This window comes from Phyllostomus discolor, chromosome 2, assembly GCF_004126475.2.
Source record: "Phyllostomus discolor isolate MPI-MPIP mPhyDis1 chromosome 2, mPhyDis1.pri.v3, whole genome shotgun sequence".
In the NCBI taxonomy this organism is placed as follows: Eukaryota; Metazoa; Chordata; class Mammalia; order Chiroptera; family Phyllostomidae; genus Phyllostomus; species Phyllostomus discolor.
The window spans coordinates 201,544,402-201,559,663 of record NC_040904.2 but is presented as its reverse complement, the minus strand read 5'-3'; the positions used below and the strand labels follow the sequence as shown (position 1 = coordinate 201,559,663).

Sequence of the window (15,262 nt, the reverse complement as noted above, 5' to 3'; positions counted from 1 at the left end):
GCTCAGTAAATATTTACTCGATGAATGGATAGACATTCGCTTCCTCTCATCGCCTCATCTGCTTCTTTTAAGCTAAAAGTGGTTATTACTTCTCTTTTTGTTCCTTTTGTAATATGAGAGATTTATCCACCAAACCACATTCATTTTCCCCTGAGATATTTAACCCTGCACTGGGTGATGTTATTGTAGCCACCAGCAAAGACGTACTGTTTTGGTCAGTCTTTGGAGCCCTTCATACTGCTCTGGGCCTTAGCCTATGCCTGACCCCTGTGAGGAAGACAAAAGGAGGGTAAGCTTCAGTCCTTGGCCTAAAAAAACAACCCCAAAACAAACAACAACAACAAAAAACTGTGCCATACCATCACTTAGAAAAGGCCAAACTGGAAACAGAAGCATCCAAAGCACATGTTATATGTCACTGTGAACTCCTGTTTCATAGGTACAGAGCAGGCTCTGTAAGATGGGTAGGATTTTGGTAAGTTGAAAAAAGGGGAAAAAAGGCTTTTAGCAGGGGTGCAACCTGGACAAAAACACTAAGATGAGGCTTAGGTGGGATACTCAAGAATCAAAAGCCTGCCTGACTCCTTGAGGATAAGATCATAAGGAAAAAATCGAGCAGGTTTGGGAAGTTCTTCTGTGCTATTGTCTCATAGAAATCATTGACTCATTCAGCAAATACTTACTGAGCTTTCTGTGTGCCAAGCACTGTTCCAGTGGTTTGGGTACTTCAGGTAAAACAGGGAAGTTTTCCTGCTTTCTTGCAGCTTACAGTCAGGGGTGGGGGTGGGGGGGGGCGGTGTTCCAGTTCTTGGCGGCAGCAAGGAACAGGAAGGCTGCAGCATTAAATAGAGACAGAGCTAGGTCTTCATTCTTGACTGCTTGGTAACTCTTATGGTGTAATTTTAAGCTTCTAATTTTTATTTCTATGGCTGCATTTATATACCAGTTTTTGCTAAACTGAGAATGCAGCCGATTAATGTGAACTTCTAAGACTTCCCCCACCCCCAATCTTCAATGTGGAGTGATAGCAGCAACTGTCCAAGGTGGTTGTGAGGATTAAATGATGCTAACTACATCAAGCACATAAACCGCATAAAGAAAATTCCCAACCTCTATCAGCTCCAGTTTGAAAACATGCCATGGTGGAGTTACCTTCTCATTGATTTTTTTCACAACCTCTAAGTTGAAACATACTCTTATCCCCAAACATACTGGAAAAATGCGTATAAGCTGGAGGACTTGTGGGTTTGCCCTAGGCTCTGTCTGCCCATGCCGATCGACGTGGTGTACACCTGGGTGAATGGCACTGACCTTGAACTGCTGAAGGAACTCCAGCAAGTCAGGGAACAGATGGAAGAGGAGCAGAAGGCAATGAGGTAAAACTGAGATTTGAAAAAAACAGACCACAGAAGGTTCTACAAGTGCAAATGACAGTACAGCTCAGAAGGGTAAAGTGACGTTTACAGTGCTATCCAAATAAAATTCTGCATCTCAAATTCCTTTTCATATCAATTTGTATACTATGGAACTAGAAACTTGGGTAATTTTTTAATATGGAATTTTTTTAAGATTTTATTTATTTTCAGAGAGAGGGAAACGGATGGAAAAAGAGAGGGAGAGAAACATCCATGTGCGAGAAAAACGTCAGTTGGTTGCCTCTCACGCTCCCCATACTGGGGACCTGGCCTACAACCCACACCTATGCCCTGACAGGGAATTGAGCCAGCGACCTTTATTTTGCAGGCTGGTGCCCAATCTACTGAGCCACACCAGCCAGGGCTTAATATGGAATTTTGACCCTTTTTTTTTTTTTTAACTTTATCTGAGAAAGGAACAGTGGCTTCTGGAGAGACTTCAGTGCTAGGGACCTGGCTGATGTAAATTCCCCTTTGATTCCTTAGGAATATTTGCTGAGAACTACTCCATTCACTCCTTTGTGAATGTTATGGGTACACCCCAGGTGCAGGTGATTGGCCAGATTATACTACAACAAAGAATCTTTTTCTCTCAGTGTTAGAACATAAATAAGACCTTCCCAGTGCATGAAAATGGCTTTGATAGCCTGGTACCGTGTTTTACTAGTAAAGTATAAAGGCTTATGTTTTAAGTAAACTCTCATGGTTACTGTTGAAGTTACATGATAATTGTTGTTGGTCATATTTCATTGAAATGTCTAATTTATTATATACCTTCAATGTTAAAATCAGTGCTCAAAATCAGTGTTATAAGTCATCTTTCACATTTAGGGCTGGTGTCCATGCATATGTAATGAAATGTACTTTTCTCTTTCATTAGAGAAATCCTTGGCAAGAACACAACAGAACCAACTAAGAAGAGGTAAGCAATTTGACTTGCCTCTCAGGAATAAAAATTGAAGGATCGAAGTGAAATTTCCGAGTTCTCAGTTGTTTTTGTTGGGAATACAGTAGTTTGTGTTAACTCTTTTGCTCCTGTTCAATCCCTCTCTGACTAGTTTTTGACCCCCAAATTACATGCATCGATTAGATGGGAAATTTTGCAGTGCCCAAGGTGTAGTTGACTGAGAACTCTAGTTATTTGGGTCGTAGCTAACCAAAGCTGTATCCTTTCTTGGAAGGGTTAGAAACGTTGTTCTTCCCTATCATCCCCATTAATCTGTCTCTGTGTGCTGTTTGTCCTCTTGGTTCACTTAAACTCTACCTTATACCCAGTGTTTTCATTCAGATCCATTATTTAATTATGTGCTTAATGTATATTTCATTCTCTTTAAATGCTGTTAAAAAGTTGTATGACTTTTACTTGGGGACTGGGAAACGAATTTAGCTCAGTGAAAAAAATCAGATATACCTGTCTTGATTTGAATCACACCTGACTGAGGTCCTTAAAACAAGACTGTGTCACTGAGAAGCAGAAATCTTTGTTAGCAGCCACTTCCCCAGTAATCTTAAAATAAAATCTGAAAATAAAAGTTATCTGTAGAAAAGTGATTCTGAGCATTTCTGAGATCCAGAAGTACCTTCCGAATCATCTGTTTATGTTAATTATATATATTTATTTATATATATTACTCTCAATACTGTTATTTTTAAATGTCTTTTAAGGTAAAGTAATGATGCAACATCCAGAGAGGTTGAGAGGAACATGAAAAAAAAACCTCAAAGAATTTGATGGCCCTCATTCAACAACTATGATCATTTTATTACTCCCTTTGCAACCATATTTTTATAGTTATAATTTATCATCTATGGGCAAAGATGATTTTTTCTATCTTATTTTTAAAATTTTATGCCATCATACATATTTCTATATTGATAAATTATCTTTATGCTTCTTACTTTGGAGTTTTAGAAGTTGTATAATATCCCACAAAGTCACTGTACTATAATTTACCAAATGTTGGATACTTACATATGTTCACCTTTGTCAGTACTTTGTGACATTTTATGTGAGTCTGTGGCATTTTCTGTGTGTGGGTTTGCTTTTCCTGTTTCTCTTCTCTGATTTGGACTAGATTCAGGGAAGTAAGCCACCAAGGAGGAAGCATATGTATGTTTAATACTGTATGGATATTCAACCAAATTGATTTTCAGAGTAAATGGCAAACACCCATTTAGAGTGATGGCAGCAGTTTTGGAGATGAGTAGGTTTGTTTATTGTACTTGCACTAGCATTGAGTCACCATTTTTTAAGGGATGCAAATTTAAACAAAAGGTGATACCTTATTGTTTCTTTGCATTTCTTTGATTATTAGTGAGGTTGGATAGTTTTATATATTATTTAACTAGACATAGCTTCCACTTTTTGAATTGTCTAGCTATGTCCTATGCCCATTCGTGTGTTTAGATAATATGTTTATTCTGGGTATTTCCTACATGTAGATAGAAATGTCTAACATAAAATCATCTTAGAACCTGTCCCATTTGCTTTCGTTTGCATCAGTGCTGTGTCATATCCAATGTATTCATTGTATTCTGATCGGACTTGATAAATTGTGTCTAGTATGGTGACACTCTGTCCACCAGAATTTATCTACTTCCTCATTAGCCTGAGTGTGGGTTTCACTGGAATTATGAGTAATCTTTAAAATGATAGTAATGAAATGCTTATTTTTTATGCCACTTTGAGTTAATAAATTTTGGGGGCAATCATATTTTATTAATAGAAATTCAAAAGCTCTATTTATATTTACAGTTGTTTAATGATTTTATATATCATACTTGCTAACTATTCTTGAGATAAAATTTCTTGTTTATTAAAATATTACAATTTTTAAATAGGCTATAGAGAAACAGCAGGAAATTTTAGTAGTACCAACAAGCTTTTTAGTGTTGGTTAATTTTTCGGGAATGGAGTTGTGAGTATGTTGGTGTTTCTTTCCAGTGAGAAGCAGCTGGAATGTTTGCTGACACACTGCATTAAGGTGCCAATGCTTGTCCTGGACCCAGCCCTGCCGGCCAACATTACACTGAAGGACCTACCATCTCTTTACCCTTCTTTTCATTCTGCCAGCGACATATTCAATGTTGCAAAACCTAAAAACCCTTCCACTAATGTTTCAGTTGTTGTTTTCGACAGTACTAAGAATGGTAAGGTCTTCTTGTGGGTATTTTAAAGTCATGTTATCATTGGGTGTTTTGAATTGAAAAATTCTGACTAGAACAGAAGTGATGCAATTTTAAAGAAATAAAAGGAGGAGCAAAAAGCTGCCATTGTATGTCAGCCGTAACCTCAGGGAGGGATTGCCTGTGTCTTACTCTGTGCTTACAGCATGTGCTTTCTGTGCTGAAGGTCAGGACCTTCACCCTAGTACTCTCTCATTTACCTTCCTCTCTAGGCTCTCAGTTATTCTGGATGCTTTTCTTTATAGACCACATGACTGTTCCACAAGGTTGTTTCCTGCATTCTGGACAGAACATACCTGGAGCATTCATACTTTACACTCTGAAGCATCTGGTTACGCAGTTGATTTGGCCACGTTATAGAATTGAAATTAAACTGTAATTACTTCCATAAAACTGTACCCGCATCCTTAGAGAGCCTTTCCTCCCACTTAGCCCGTGAACCCCATACCTGCATCTCCTTCTTGAGCTTCTTACCTCTCAGACTTCCACTGCACTGAACCCCTGCTTGAAGGCTCTGTTTTTCACTCGTGTAAAGTGGAAACTGGGTTGTTGCCTTGACAGCACTGAGTCTTAGCCTCAAGTTCCTGTGCCTTCCGTGTTCTACCTCCCTGCTGCATCTTTGGGACTATCTTTGACCCATTCTTAATTTTTACTTAACTAATACATAACTAATAACCTCATTACTTGATTTTTGTTCTTTGCAAGTGATTCTTAGATTCTAACCTTTCTTACTTGTTTCCTCTACACCAGACTGAATTCCTTTACACAGCCTCCCGTCTTAGACGCCCCACTGCTCTGCGAAGTTCTCTAATCTGTCTGGCATACAACTGTATACACAGGAAGTCGGAAACTATGCTCTGTCAATTCACTCCCTTCTAAAGAGAACAGTGCAGTGGTCTATATTTGTTTTTCACAGATACAAACTCCTTTTCCCGGTGTTCAGTATTCAGTGTTAATTGCTTTGATTTTGCCCATCAATCCTGGCACCCCTGTCTCTTGCATCTCCTCAAAGCCGGCACTGTCTTCACACGTGTGTGGTGCTGCCTGCCACTCCGTTCCTCTTCCTCTCCTAGCCTATCTCCTGTTCCTTCCAGCCCCGCCTCGAGTTCTTTCTCCTCCATGAAGATCCTGGACTAGTACCTTCACAGTGATTTTATGTTTACCTTTCCACATTCCCGTAATACCTGTAACCTAGCTCGCAACTTCCCTTTGATTGCCCTGGAGTCTCTGGTGTTCTCATCTCATGTCTTTACTGAGCAGACACCTCAGCCCTCCTGCACCAGTTTGTGTCCTAAACAATATCTAATGCAGTGCTCACGTCCGAGCACTTAACAATTGTTTGTAATTTGATAGGAAATTATAATCTTTCCAAGTATAGACATCTTCCCCTTCACACTATAGATCTGTTCCTGGACAATTTAGTATAAATAACTTAAGGGTTTTTTTTATAATTTAAGTTATATTTTAAATATGTATAAGGAAAGTAAAGGATAGTCTGATGAATTATAATAAGTTATCTGTTTTATTTGCTTGTTTTTTAAATTAAGATTTCCTTAAATTAAGGTACTCTGACAGCATTTTGGCTGAAGAAAAAAAGGAATGCCAATGTGTCAACAATTATAACTCAGTTATAGCATCTATGGAAAGAATCTTGGATTTTCCTCTACTAATTTTGTAATGTAGTGAAAACTTAAAAGATTGTGAGTTTTGATAAGTGAAATCGATAGTGAACTGCAGACTTCTAAACACTGTTGAATTCCTACTTGGGTTTCGATTTGACTGTTCTACGCATTATAGTCACTCACTCAGTAAAGGCTTGCTGAGCGCCTGCCCTGGGGTGGTGGTTGTTCTAGGTACCAGGGAAACAGCAGAAAACAAAAAAGACACATTCCTGCCTTCATGAGCTTACATTTATAGTGGATCACAAACTTGCTCTTTACCATCTTCCATTATATTGGTCAGGGATTGCCAAATCCTTTCTTAAAGGACCAGCTAGTAAGTATTTTAGATTTTCTGGGCCACAGCCAAAATGGCAAATGTTATGTAGGTGTTTATATAAGAATTTATCATTTGACTTTTTTAAAATGTAAAAACTGTTCTCTTCTTGAGCCCATACAAACACAGGCGGAGGCTAGAATTTGGCTGTGGACTGCCAGCCTCTGATTTAGATAAACACCATGTGGCCACACTTGACATTTCATTTATCTCATTTAGCCTTTTTTCTAGTTAATTATTGAGAGTGATTTACTTTTTCTTTTCCTTCTCAAGTGTGTCATTTCTGCTCCTCCTCACGTGTGTCTTACACTCTATCCTTCGGACATTACTTCAGCAGTCCCACAGTCCAGCCCTCCGGCCTGGATCTGGGTCTCCTCGGCAGAGTGCTCAAGCCCATCCCCTTTGATGTATTGGGAGGGAATTTCCTCTGTGACAGTTCATTTCACCTCTGGGCTACATTGACTTTTAAAAGGAATTGCAAAGTGCTTCTTTACAGGTTTCTCACACTGGTTCAGTTTGTACCCCCTGTGGTTCTACAGAACTAATGTAATCTTTTTCCCATACGACATTTCTTTTCATTCTTGTTTCTTTAGCTGTGTCTTAGGGGTCTTACTTTGCTCTTCTCAGAATGAGCTGTAGTTTCTATTACTTTCAAAGTGTGTCAGCTGGAATTGAGCATTCTGTTTCAGTGTGGATCATTCTGCACATTGACCATTCATTTAACAAATGTTTATTGAGTGCATACTGTGTGCCAGGTACTGTTCACAGCACTGAAGATGCAGCAGTGAGCAGATAGGAAAAAAATCTCTGCCCTCATTGAATCTACATTTTGGTAGAAAGAGACAGACCATAAATACAACATACAAGTAAATATATTGTTTGTAGAAGATAAGTGCAGTGGAGAAAAATTAAGCCAGGGAAATTGGGTGATGGGGCAGATTCACTGAGAAGGTGATTTCTGAGCGAAACTTTGAAGAGGGTGAGCAAGGAGGGAGTCAGGTAAAGTGGGACAGCCAGCCCAAAGGCTGTAAGGCAGGAGCGGGTCTGGCATGTTTGAAGAAGGGCAGGGAGGCTGTTGTGGCCGGAATAGAGTGAATGAGAGAAGAGGGGACAAGAGATGAGCTCGAGAAATAAGGGGGCCAAATGGTGTAGGCCCTGGGAGCCATGACAAGGACTTCGCCTTTAACCAGGTTTGATGAGGAATCATTGGGAGGCATTGAGCAGAGGGGTAATGTGATCTGACTTGCATTCCAAAGGGGTCAGCCTGGCTGCTGTGGTGGGGATAGGCTGGGGGAGGGGCCTACATTGAACTAATCCAGGCCGATGGGAAGGTGGCGTGGATCAGTGTGGTGGTGAGAAGTGGCTGGATTCTGGGTTTTCTGAAGGTTAACGCAATGGGGTTTTATGGTGGGGCAGTGTTGGGGAACATTACCTTTCTTATTTTAAGTACTCTTTTGTTTAACAGCAGAAAATTGGGATGGAAATTCAGTGTGGCCATAGCACATTGATGACTCACACTGAAGTCACTGTGGACTAAAACTCCTAAGTTTTGAAAAAAAACTTGCATGTGCTAATGTTGAAATACCTCTTTTAATTTGTGAGTGTGTGGATGGTTTTTGGTGCCCAGTTAAAAATCTTACCTTTGTTTGTAGGAGATTTTATTTTGCTTGATTGGGCTCATTGTTCTCAATAGTAAGAACTAGGAGAACCCTTAGTCTCTTACCCAAGATAATAGCTTCTCTGTCCACTTGATGTAAATCCACACCTCACAAGCATGTCTTCTGTATCTGCCAAAACCTTAATGGGTTGTTGAACAAGGTAGCACCAATGACAGACCTCTGAAACCTCTCTCTAGGTTGATTGTGGCTTTGTAATTTCACACTCTCCAGTCAGAATTGATTATATTATAACCCATACAACTTGAGATCTAGCCCTCTGAGCCTCATAATGTGTATTTCCATTATATCCACAAAGATGGTATGAGATGTTAGCTACACTGCTGGGATTATGTACAAATACATACATGGCATCTATAAGAATTAGCTGATCTGTCAGTGTAGAACCCACCGTATCATTGGTGAGAGAGACAGAGACAGACAAAGGTGTGCATCTGATAAGCTTACTCATAATGAACTCACAGTGCTTGCTTTAAAGATGAACAGTATATTGCAGAAACTTCTCTTTTCTTCATTGTTCACCAAGGATATCTTTATGGGACATTTGAGACCCTTATCCAGGATTGACATCCATCTTGCTAGGCTATAATGTACAGAACTGGCTTTCTGGGCCCATTTTTTGAAGGTCAGGATTCTACCCATCTGACCTCTCTCCTGTTTTCCATGATCCCAAATGTCAGCAGCAAGTGTGAGGTTTTAGAAACCTCTGCCAGTTGGGCTGTGGCATTCCCAGCCCCGCTACCCCCCAACCCCACCCCACTGCCACATTCATCTGCTCTTTTCAGCATTACCTGAATTCATTGTAACTCCCAAGGAACTCTAGGAGCTACAGTGTGTCCCTGCTGTTAATCCAAATGCCACTGGCCTGGCTCTCAAGAGCCCCCTTCTGTTTGTTCCTGCAGCAGTGATTTCTGTCAGATGGTCTGCCGTCTCCAGGTCTGCTGCCCACATGATCTCTCCTTCTGTATTGTGACATTTAACATGTATTAGGCACTGAGTTACATTGATCCCCTTTTGTTGGACGGGTTTTGTCTCCTCGAATTTCCTTCTTGTGAAACTGTGTGTTATATTGTTTTAACAGCTCTCAGAATGCTTTGTACAATGTCCTACCAGATGTTACAGTTAAGTATTCATTAATAGGCTTGTTTATTTTATTCTTTATTGTAGTTGAAGATGCCCACACTGAAATGTTCAAGGGAAACAGCAAGCAGACAGTTTGGAGAGGCTATTTGGTACGTTATTTTAAATTAATTTTGTTTTTACAGTAGACCAGAGTGTAAGAATGAGTAATAAAGCTGTTTTACATTGAGAGGCTTTTTTAATATTTACTTTTCCTCTAAGGCTAGCTTGTTAGTATTGATGCATGTTGGTTTAAGTGACCTTAATTCTTACTTTGAAGCTTGTATGATACAATAGATCTCTGCTAGTTTTCACCAGCCTTACAATATGGAAAGTGAGTTGTGTTTTATCTGCTCTTATTTTAGACAACAGATAAAGAAGTCCCTGGGCTAGTGCTAATGCAAGACTTGGCTTTCCTGAGTGGGTTTCCACCAACATTCAAGGAAACAAACCAACTAAGAACAAAATTGCCAGAAAATCTTTCTTCTAAAATAAAACTGGTAAGAGCCTGGAAAGTAAAGCAACCAGCACAGAACATCTCATTTAATGCATGACTTCTCTTGTGGTTCATTCCGTTCAAAGGATAACTGACTATCATAAGAACCAAAGAGAGGGCTTCTATTCTGCTACAATATGTTGTGATGAAGATGCCTCTTTGTTTATAGGAGATCCTTACTCTTTACTCTTTCTTTACATTGGTTTGAGAGAGAGAAAGAAACATCTGTTTGTTCCATGTATTTATTCACTGGTCATTTCTTGTCTGTGCCCTGACCGGGGATCAAACCCGAACCCTCGGCATATCAGGACGATGCTCTAACCAACTGAGCTATCTGGCCCAGGTGTCACTCCTTACTCTTAATTTGGGTAAAATTGTAAGAGGCTTATTTTGTTTGCTGGTTTCCTAGATAGAAGCAGGGTCATTTGTTTAACGAATGAACTACCATGTGTCATGTTCTGTTATACTGGCTGGAATTTAGCTGTGAACGAAAAGACAAAGACCCAATGGCACTTACAGTGTAAGGAAATGGAAGCATGGAGGAAGGATATGGGGGCATCACCTGTGTAGGGAGTGTTCACAGGCTCCACCCTGTGTATTTATTGAGAGCTTTCATTCACGGGGACTGGGCTTCAGGTATTTGGAACATTTGATCATGTGAAACCTCCATTCATTAATAGCTAGTTGAGCCATTAAAGTATTTAGGGTTTAAACGTTAACTCCTCATGCTTGACCAGTGATGCCGTTTGTTAGGGTTGACTTTGGAGGGTGACCTGTGACATGCCTTTTCCTTAACATTTATTGTTTTCAGAGCCATTTGCCTAGTTGATTTAGGGCGCAGTTCATGTGGGTATACTTTTCATTTGACCTTATGTCAGGATGCCTGCCGTCTGCCCTCACCGGGGTGGCTCGGTTGGTTGGGTGTTGCCCTGCAAGGTGAAAGGTCGCTGGTTCAGTTCCTGGTCAGGGCACATGCCTAGGTTGTGGGTTTGGTCCTCAGCTGGGAGTGTACAAGAGGCAACTGATTGATGTTTCTTTCTCACATTGGTGAATAAATAAGTCTTTTTTTTAAAAAAAGATGCCTACTGTCTGTCAGAATCATGCCAGTTGTAAAATGTGGATGTCTCTTCTCTTAGAAGAGAGGGCATGAAGTTCTTGGCTCCAAATTTGCTGGGACCTGGTTTTCTTGATATTACAAAGAAATGTTCTTTCAATTTTGCAACTGTGTTTAGCTTACTGCTATTTGTACCTTGTTCCTGTTGATGTTATTGAACAATTTGGAGGTGAAGGATAGAGCTGGACGTACTGGTGGGGGAGGGATCTGTGGTCGGGGGGGTTCTTACATGGTCCCTGTCTTGACCATGTTTTTTATATGCTTCCTTCCAACTCTTTTTTCCCATGTTGCACTGTCTTAAGATACATTGCATTATCTTTGTAAATGAATGACATTTATGTTTTTTCTTTTTTTATTTTTCTCCATAACTTTTTTTATGGTACCTGGAAATACGATAGTGTCCAGCTAGATTAGGGTTGAATTATTTCTTAATCTGCAGCTATTTGAAAATAGATATTGTATCCCTCCTTCCCTTGAGTTATTTTTAGTGCTGATTTGGGCAGATTAAACCGTAGATTAATATTTATTTCAGCCATGTTTATTTGGCCTCTTGGCTTCCTAGCTGTTGGTTTTAGGCATGTCTTCACTTTTGATTGTCGGCTCACATTTCTTATACAGAAACAACGACATTCTTGATTCTGTGTATGTAATTCCAATTGTAATAAATTTTTAAAGGAAGGAAGTTTCATGACACTTCTCCATTCTCTGCTCAGGTTTGACTGGCTTATGGTCAGCCCCTTAGTAAACTCTCTGTGGGTGGTATGGAGTGGTGCGTGTTGGTGCAGCTAAGGTGGGGTAGTAACTTGAATCAGACAGGGAGTACCAGTGGTCTCTGTGCATGACGATGCCACCTTCCACTGTTCATTCTCCTGTTCGGAGATTTATTGGGATTCTCAGACTTGTCTTGGTGGAGGCCAGCACCTCTTCGAGGGTCAAGTTCATTATCCGTAATGTTCATGGCAAGTCGTTTTCATGATGTCCACACCTGCGGTCAACTCCAGGGATTAGTTAGGACTTTCTGGAGGCTAGAGAAAGAGGAAGAATAGAAGGCCTGTGTCAGCATTGGAGCGCAGTGCTTCACGTGACTCTTTCCTCAGGTTCTACTTCCCGGTTTTGTTATGAGCGCCACGAGAATGAGGTTTCCTGTCACTGGGTTTCCAGTCCATGTAGGGAGTGCTTATTGAATGTCTGCTGGGTGCCAGACTCCGTGCTAAGGATAACTGAGTGAATAAACATAATTCTTGGGTGTGATCACCTCTAAATGTGTTTACAGATAGAAAGTGCTGTGGGAACACCTGGGTTTTAGGTGCACTGGGGGCAAGGCAGGCTTTGCAGAATAGAAAGCATTTTACCTGGGCCCCGAACAGAGCAGCCATTCTCTCAGCAGGGAAGGGAGTAGGGAAGACCATTCCCGCAAGAGAGAACAGCCTGAGCAAAGGGCTGGAGGCTTGCACATCGGTGGTGTTTGCAGAAACTCAGGACAAGTGTTCCTGGAGGCCAGAGCCCAGGCAGGGTTTTTGCTGGTGTTCACATTGGGAAGGTACATCAAGGTCAGACTGAGAAAGACCTGCTGGTAAAGAGCCTGGATTTTATTTTGGCAGCAGGGAGCTTCTTTAGGAGGTGGAGGATCTCCTTCTAAGAAACACAGCAGGGGAAGTGTAGCAGACGGAGCTTAGGCAAGAGGAGTTTGGAGGCAGGGAAACCAGTTTAACCACTACTGCCCCAGCCCAGCGGGCCATTTGGGTTCAGCAAGTGCTTTGTCAGTGGTGCAGTGATGAGAATGGTTCCAGAAACATCTGAGAGAGCCCCTCTGCATGACCTGGTGGCTTACTCTGAGCTGAGGGGAGAAGGAAGGAAAAATGAAAGGGGAAGTGGAGGTGTCCAGGGAAGATGGGAGTGATGGCATTGACCACGCTCGGAGCTTCAGTGGGAGAAGAAACGTTTTGGGAAGGAAACCAGAGCTCAGTGTGGGGTATGTTTCATTAGGGAGCTTTGTGGTATGTGGGAGGAAAGGGCCGTTAGGCCTCGGGCCTGAACAGCTGAACCATTTTGCCCTCCCAGGCTCCTCCAGGAGGCCTCTACCATCTAGAGCTCTCTTCTGCCCCAGAGACTCCTCACTGGGCTGCGAGCATCTCAGGACAGGTACTGCCTGTTCACCTTTGTACCCCCAGTGATTTTGTGGGGTAGGACTGGCAGTTAGGCAGCCACTCAAGAAATGCCTGTTGAAGAATGAGCATGGAGAAAGGCTGTGACTAAACACACCCCCCCCACACAAAGTCTTGGAACATGAAGGGAAGGGGCTCAGCAGTATGGTTATCTGCAGGAGGCACTTTAGGTTTATGGTACCGTGGTTGTATTCCTATAGCATTATTTTGCTTTAGTACTCTGTTTAGAGCAAAACCAGAATCCTCAGCCCCACACCCCCAAGAGGTGGGACTTGAAATTGGTTCCATTTGTAAGATAATAGATTTGAATTTATAAAAATGTGACTCTGGATTATAATCTTACAAATCAGTCTTCTCTGTTAAAGGTTTTCTAGAAGTCTGATACACCTTGAGGTGAGTTCTTTTGTGAGCTGATTAATTGCCCCAAATTTATCTGTAGAATTTTTGTATGTGATGGAAACAGAATTTACCTTTTGAAAAATCAGATTGTCCCTTGGCCTTTATTTTCAGATCACTCTAAATCTTTCTGTGTTTTTGGACATTTTCATTTATGGTGGGGTGTTTTTTTTGTTTGTTTGTTCTTTTTTCTTTTTAAACTAAGGTGTGTGAGATTTTTTTTTAAGATTTTATTTATTTATTTTTAGAGAGGGAAGAGAGGGGGATAGAGAGAGAGAGAGAGAGAGAGAGAAACATCAATGTGTGGTTGCTGGGGGTCATTGTCTGCAACCCAGGCATGTACCCTGACTGGGAATCGAACCTGTGACACTTTGGTTTGCAGCCCACACTCAATCCACTGAGCTACACCAGCCAGGGCTATTCCTTCTTTAATATATATTAGAGCAGGTGGTAAATCTTCCTAAGGCTCTCTAGTGCATTCTCACATTTGGCTTGGTTCTTTGACGGTGGTTGCCAAGTGGGTGTGCAGTTGAAGTGGGGGACGTGGGTCGGTCCTCAGGCTATTTATAATCTCTTTTTGGAGGCAGTACCTTTGCGTATTAAGTATTTAAGTAACAAAACAAGATGGTATAGAATTAGGTATAGAGAAGGGTAGTATAGACTTGGTGTTGGCATTTAGAGACAGAAGTCTGTGTGGACCAGAGCCCTGGGAAGTTTTCAATGAGAAAGAGGCTGCTCGGGATCCTCAAGGCTGGACCAAATCTTTTGTTTCAGCGGGAAGGACAGTGGGGACAGTGCAGGCAGAGTGGGAACAACACACTGTCCTGCCTGGACTCTGCCCCCTCAGACCTCTCTGTTCAGGGCATGTTCAAGGTCACAATAAATTGTAGTAATACTGTGTTGATGTCTCTCCTTTTAGTGACTTCCTTGAAACTATCTTATGTACCTGCTCTCTTAACAGCATGGCTCTCTTTCTTTTGGTTTTATTCCTAAAATAAAAACTGAAGTAGCTTAAACAAGTTACTCTGGCAAGCTAATTTAAGTTTTAGAAAAGCACCAGGACACATTAAGACCTAGTAGGTTTGAGTTGTCACTTTACTAGAAGGAGCTCATTTGTTTTTCCGTTGTATTAGTTGGCATGTTTTTTTCCCTAACCAGTAACGTACCTCCTGCAATGTCAGTGGCTTAAAAATAGCAAAGCTTTACCTCCCAGTCATGCTCACATGTCATAGAGACTAGGCAGGTGTCCAGTTGTTCTCTTTTTGAGAAACTTACAATTTGAAGAATTTAGATAAACTTATAATTTTGGGTAAGAAGCTATATGTGGAGGTAGATGTCCACAGTTGCCCAAACTAAGAACTTCAGCCTTTGGCCCTCATCACAACCACGGTTCCTTGCCACCTCTGGTCTCTTTCTGGAAAGTCATTAAGGTGTCCAGCATTGGGGCGCCCCCTAGTGGCTTGCACAGGATATTTTCTCTCCACCTTTTTCAATACCCAAAACTTGGTAGATCGTGGTAGCAGAAAATCTTTTTCATAAACCAGTATTCCCTTATGCTCTTTACTTTTCATCTCTCTTCCAGTTATTGTTATAGGGACCTTAGGAAAATGTCTATGAAATTTTGGAATAGTTCTCCAGGATAAAAACAGTTTGTAAGAAAAGATTAAGATAAGGATGTTTTCCCAAAATTTTAAATTAAA

General features: G+C 41.0%; 1 protein-coding gene across 3 annotated transcripts in view; it reads left to right on the top strand.

Moving 5' to 3' along the window:
* GNPTAB (N-acetylglucosamine-1-phosphate transferase subunits alpha and beta) overlaps positions 1-15,262 on the top strand; it is a 63,149-nt gene that overhangs the window by 21,789 nt on the left and 26,098 nt on the right. For 2 of the 3 annotated variants that reach the window (XM_036019489.1, XM_028531964.2), the window contains exons 3-7: positions 1,257-1,376; positions 2,296-2,337; positions 4,360-4,565; positions 9,440-9,504; positions 9,757-9,891. In XM_036019489.1, the coding sequence (XP_035875382.1) occupies positions 1,257-1,376; positions 2,296-2,337; positions 4,360-4,565; positions 9,440-9,504; positions 9,757-9,891 (568 nt within the window). The remainder of the gene's footprint in view (positions 1-1,256; positions 1,377-2,295; positions 2,338-4,359; positions 4,566-9,439; positions 9,505-9,756; positions 9,892-15,262) is intronic. The other variant, XM_036019490.1, reaches the window with a different exon arrangement.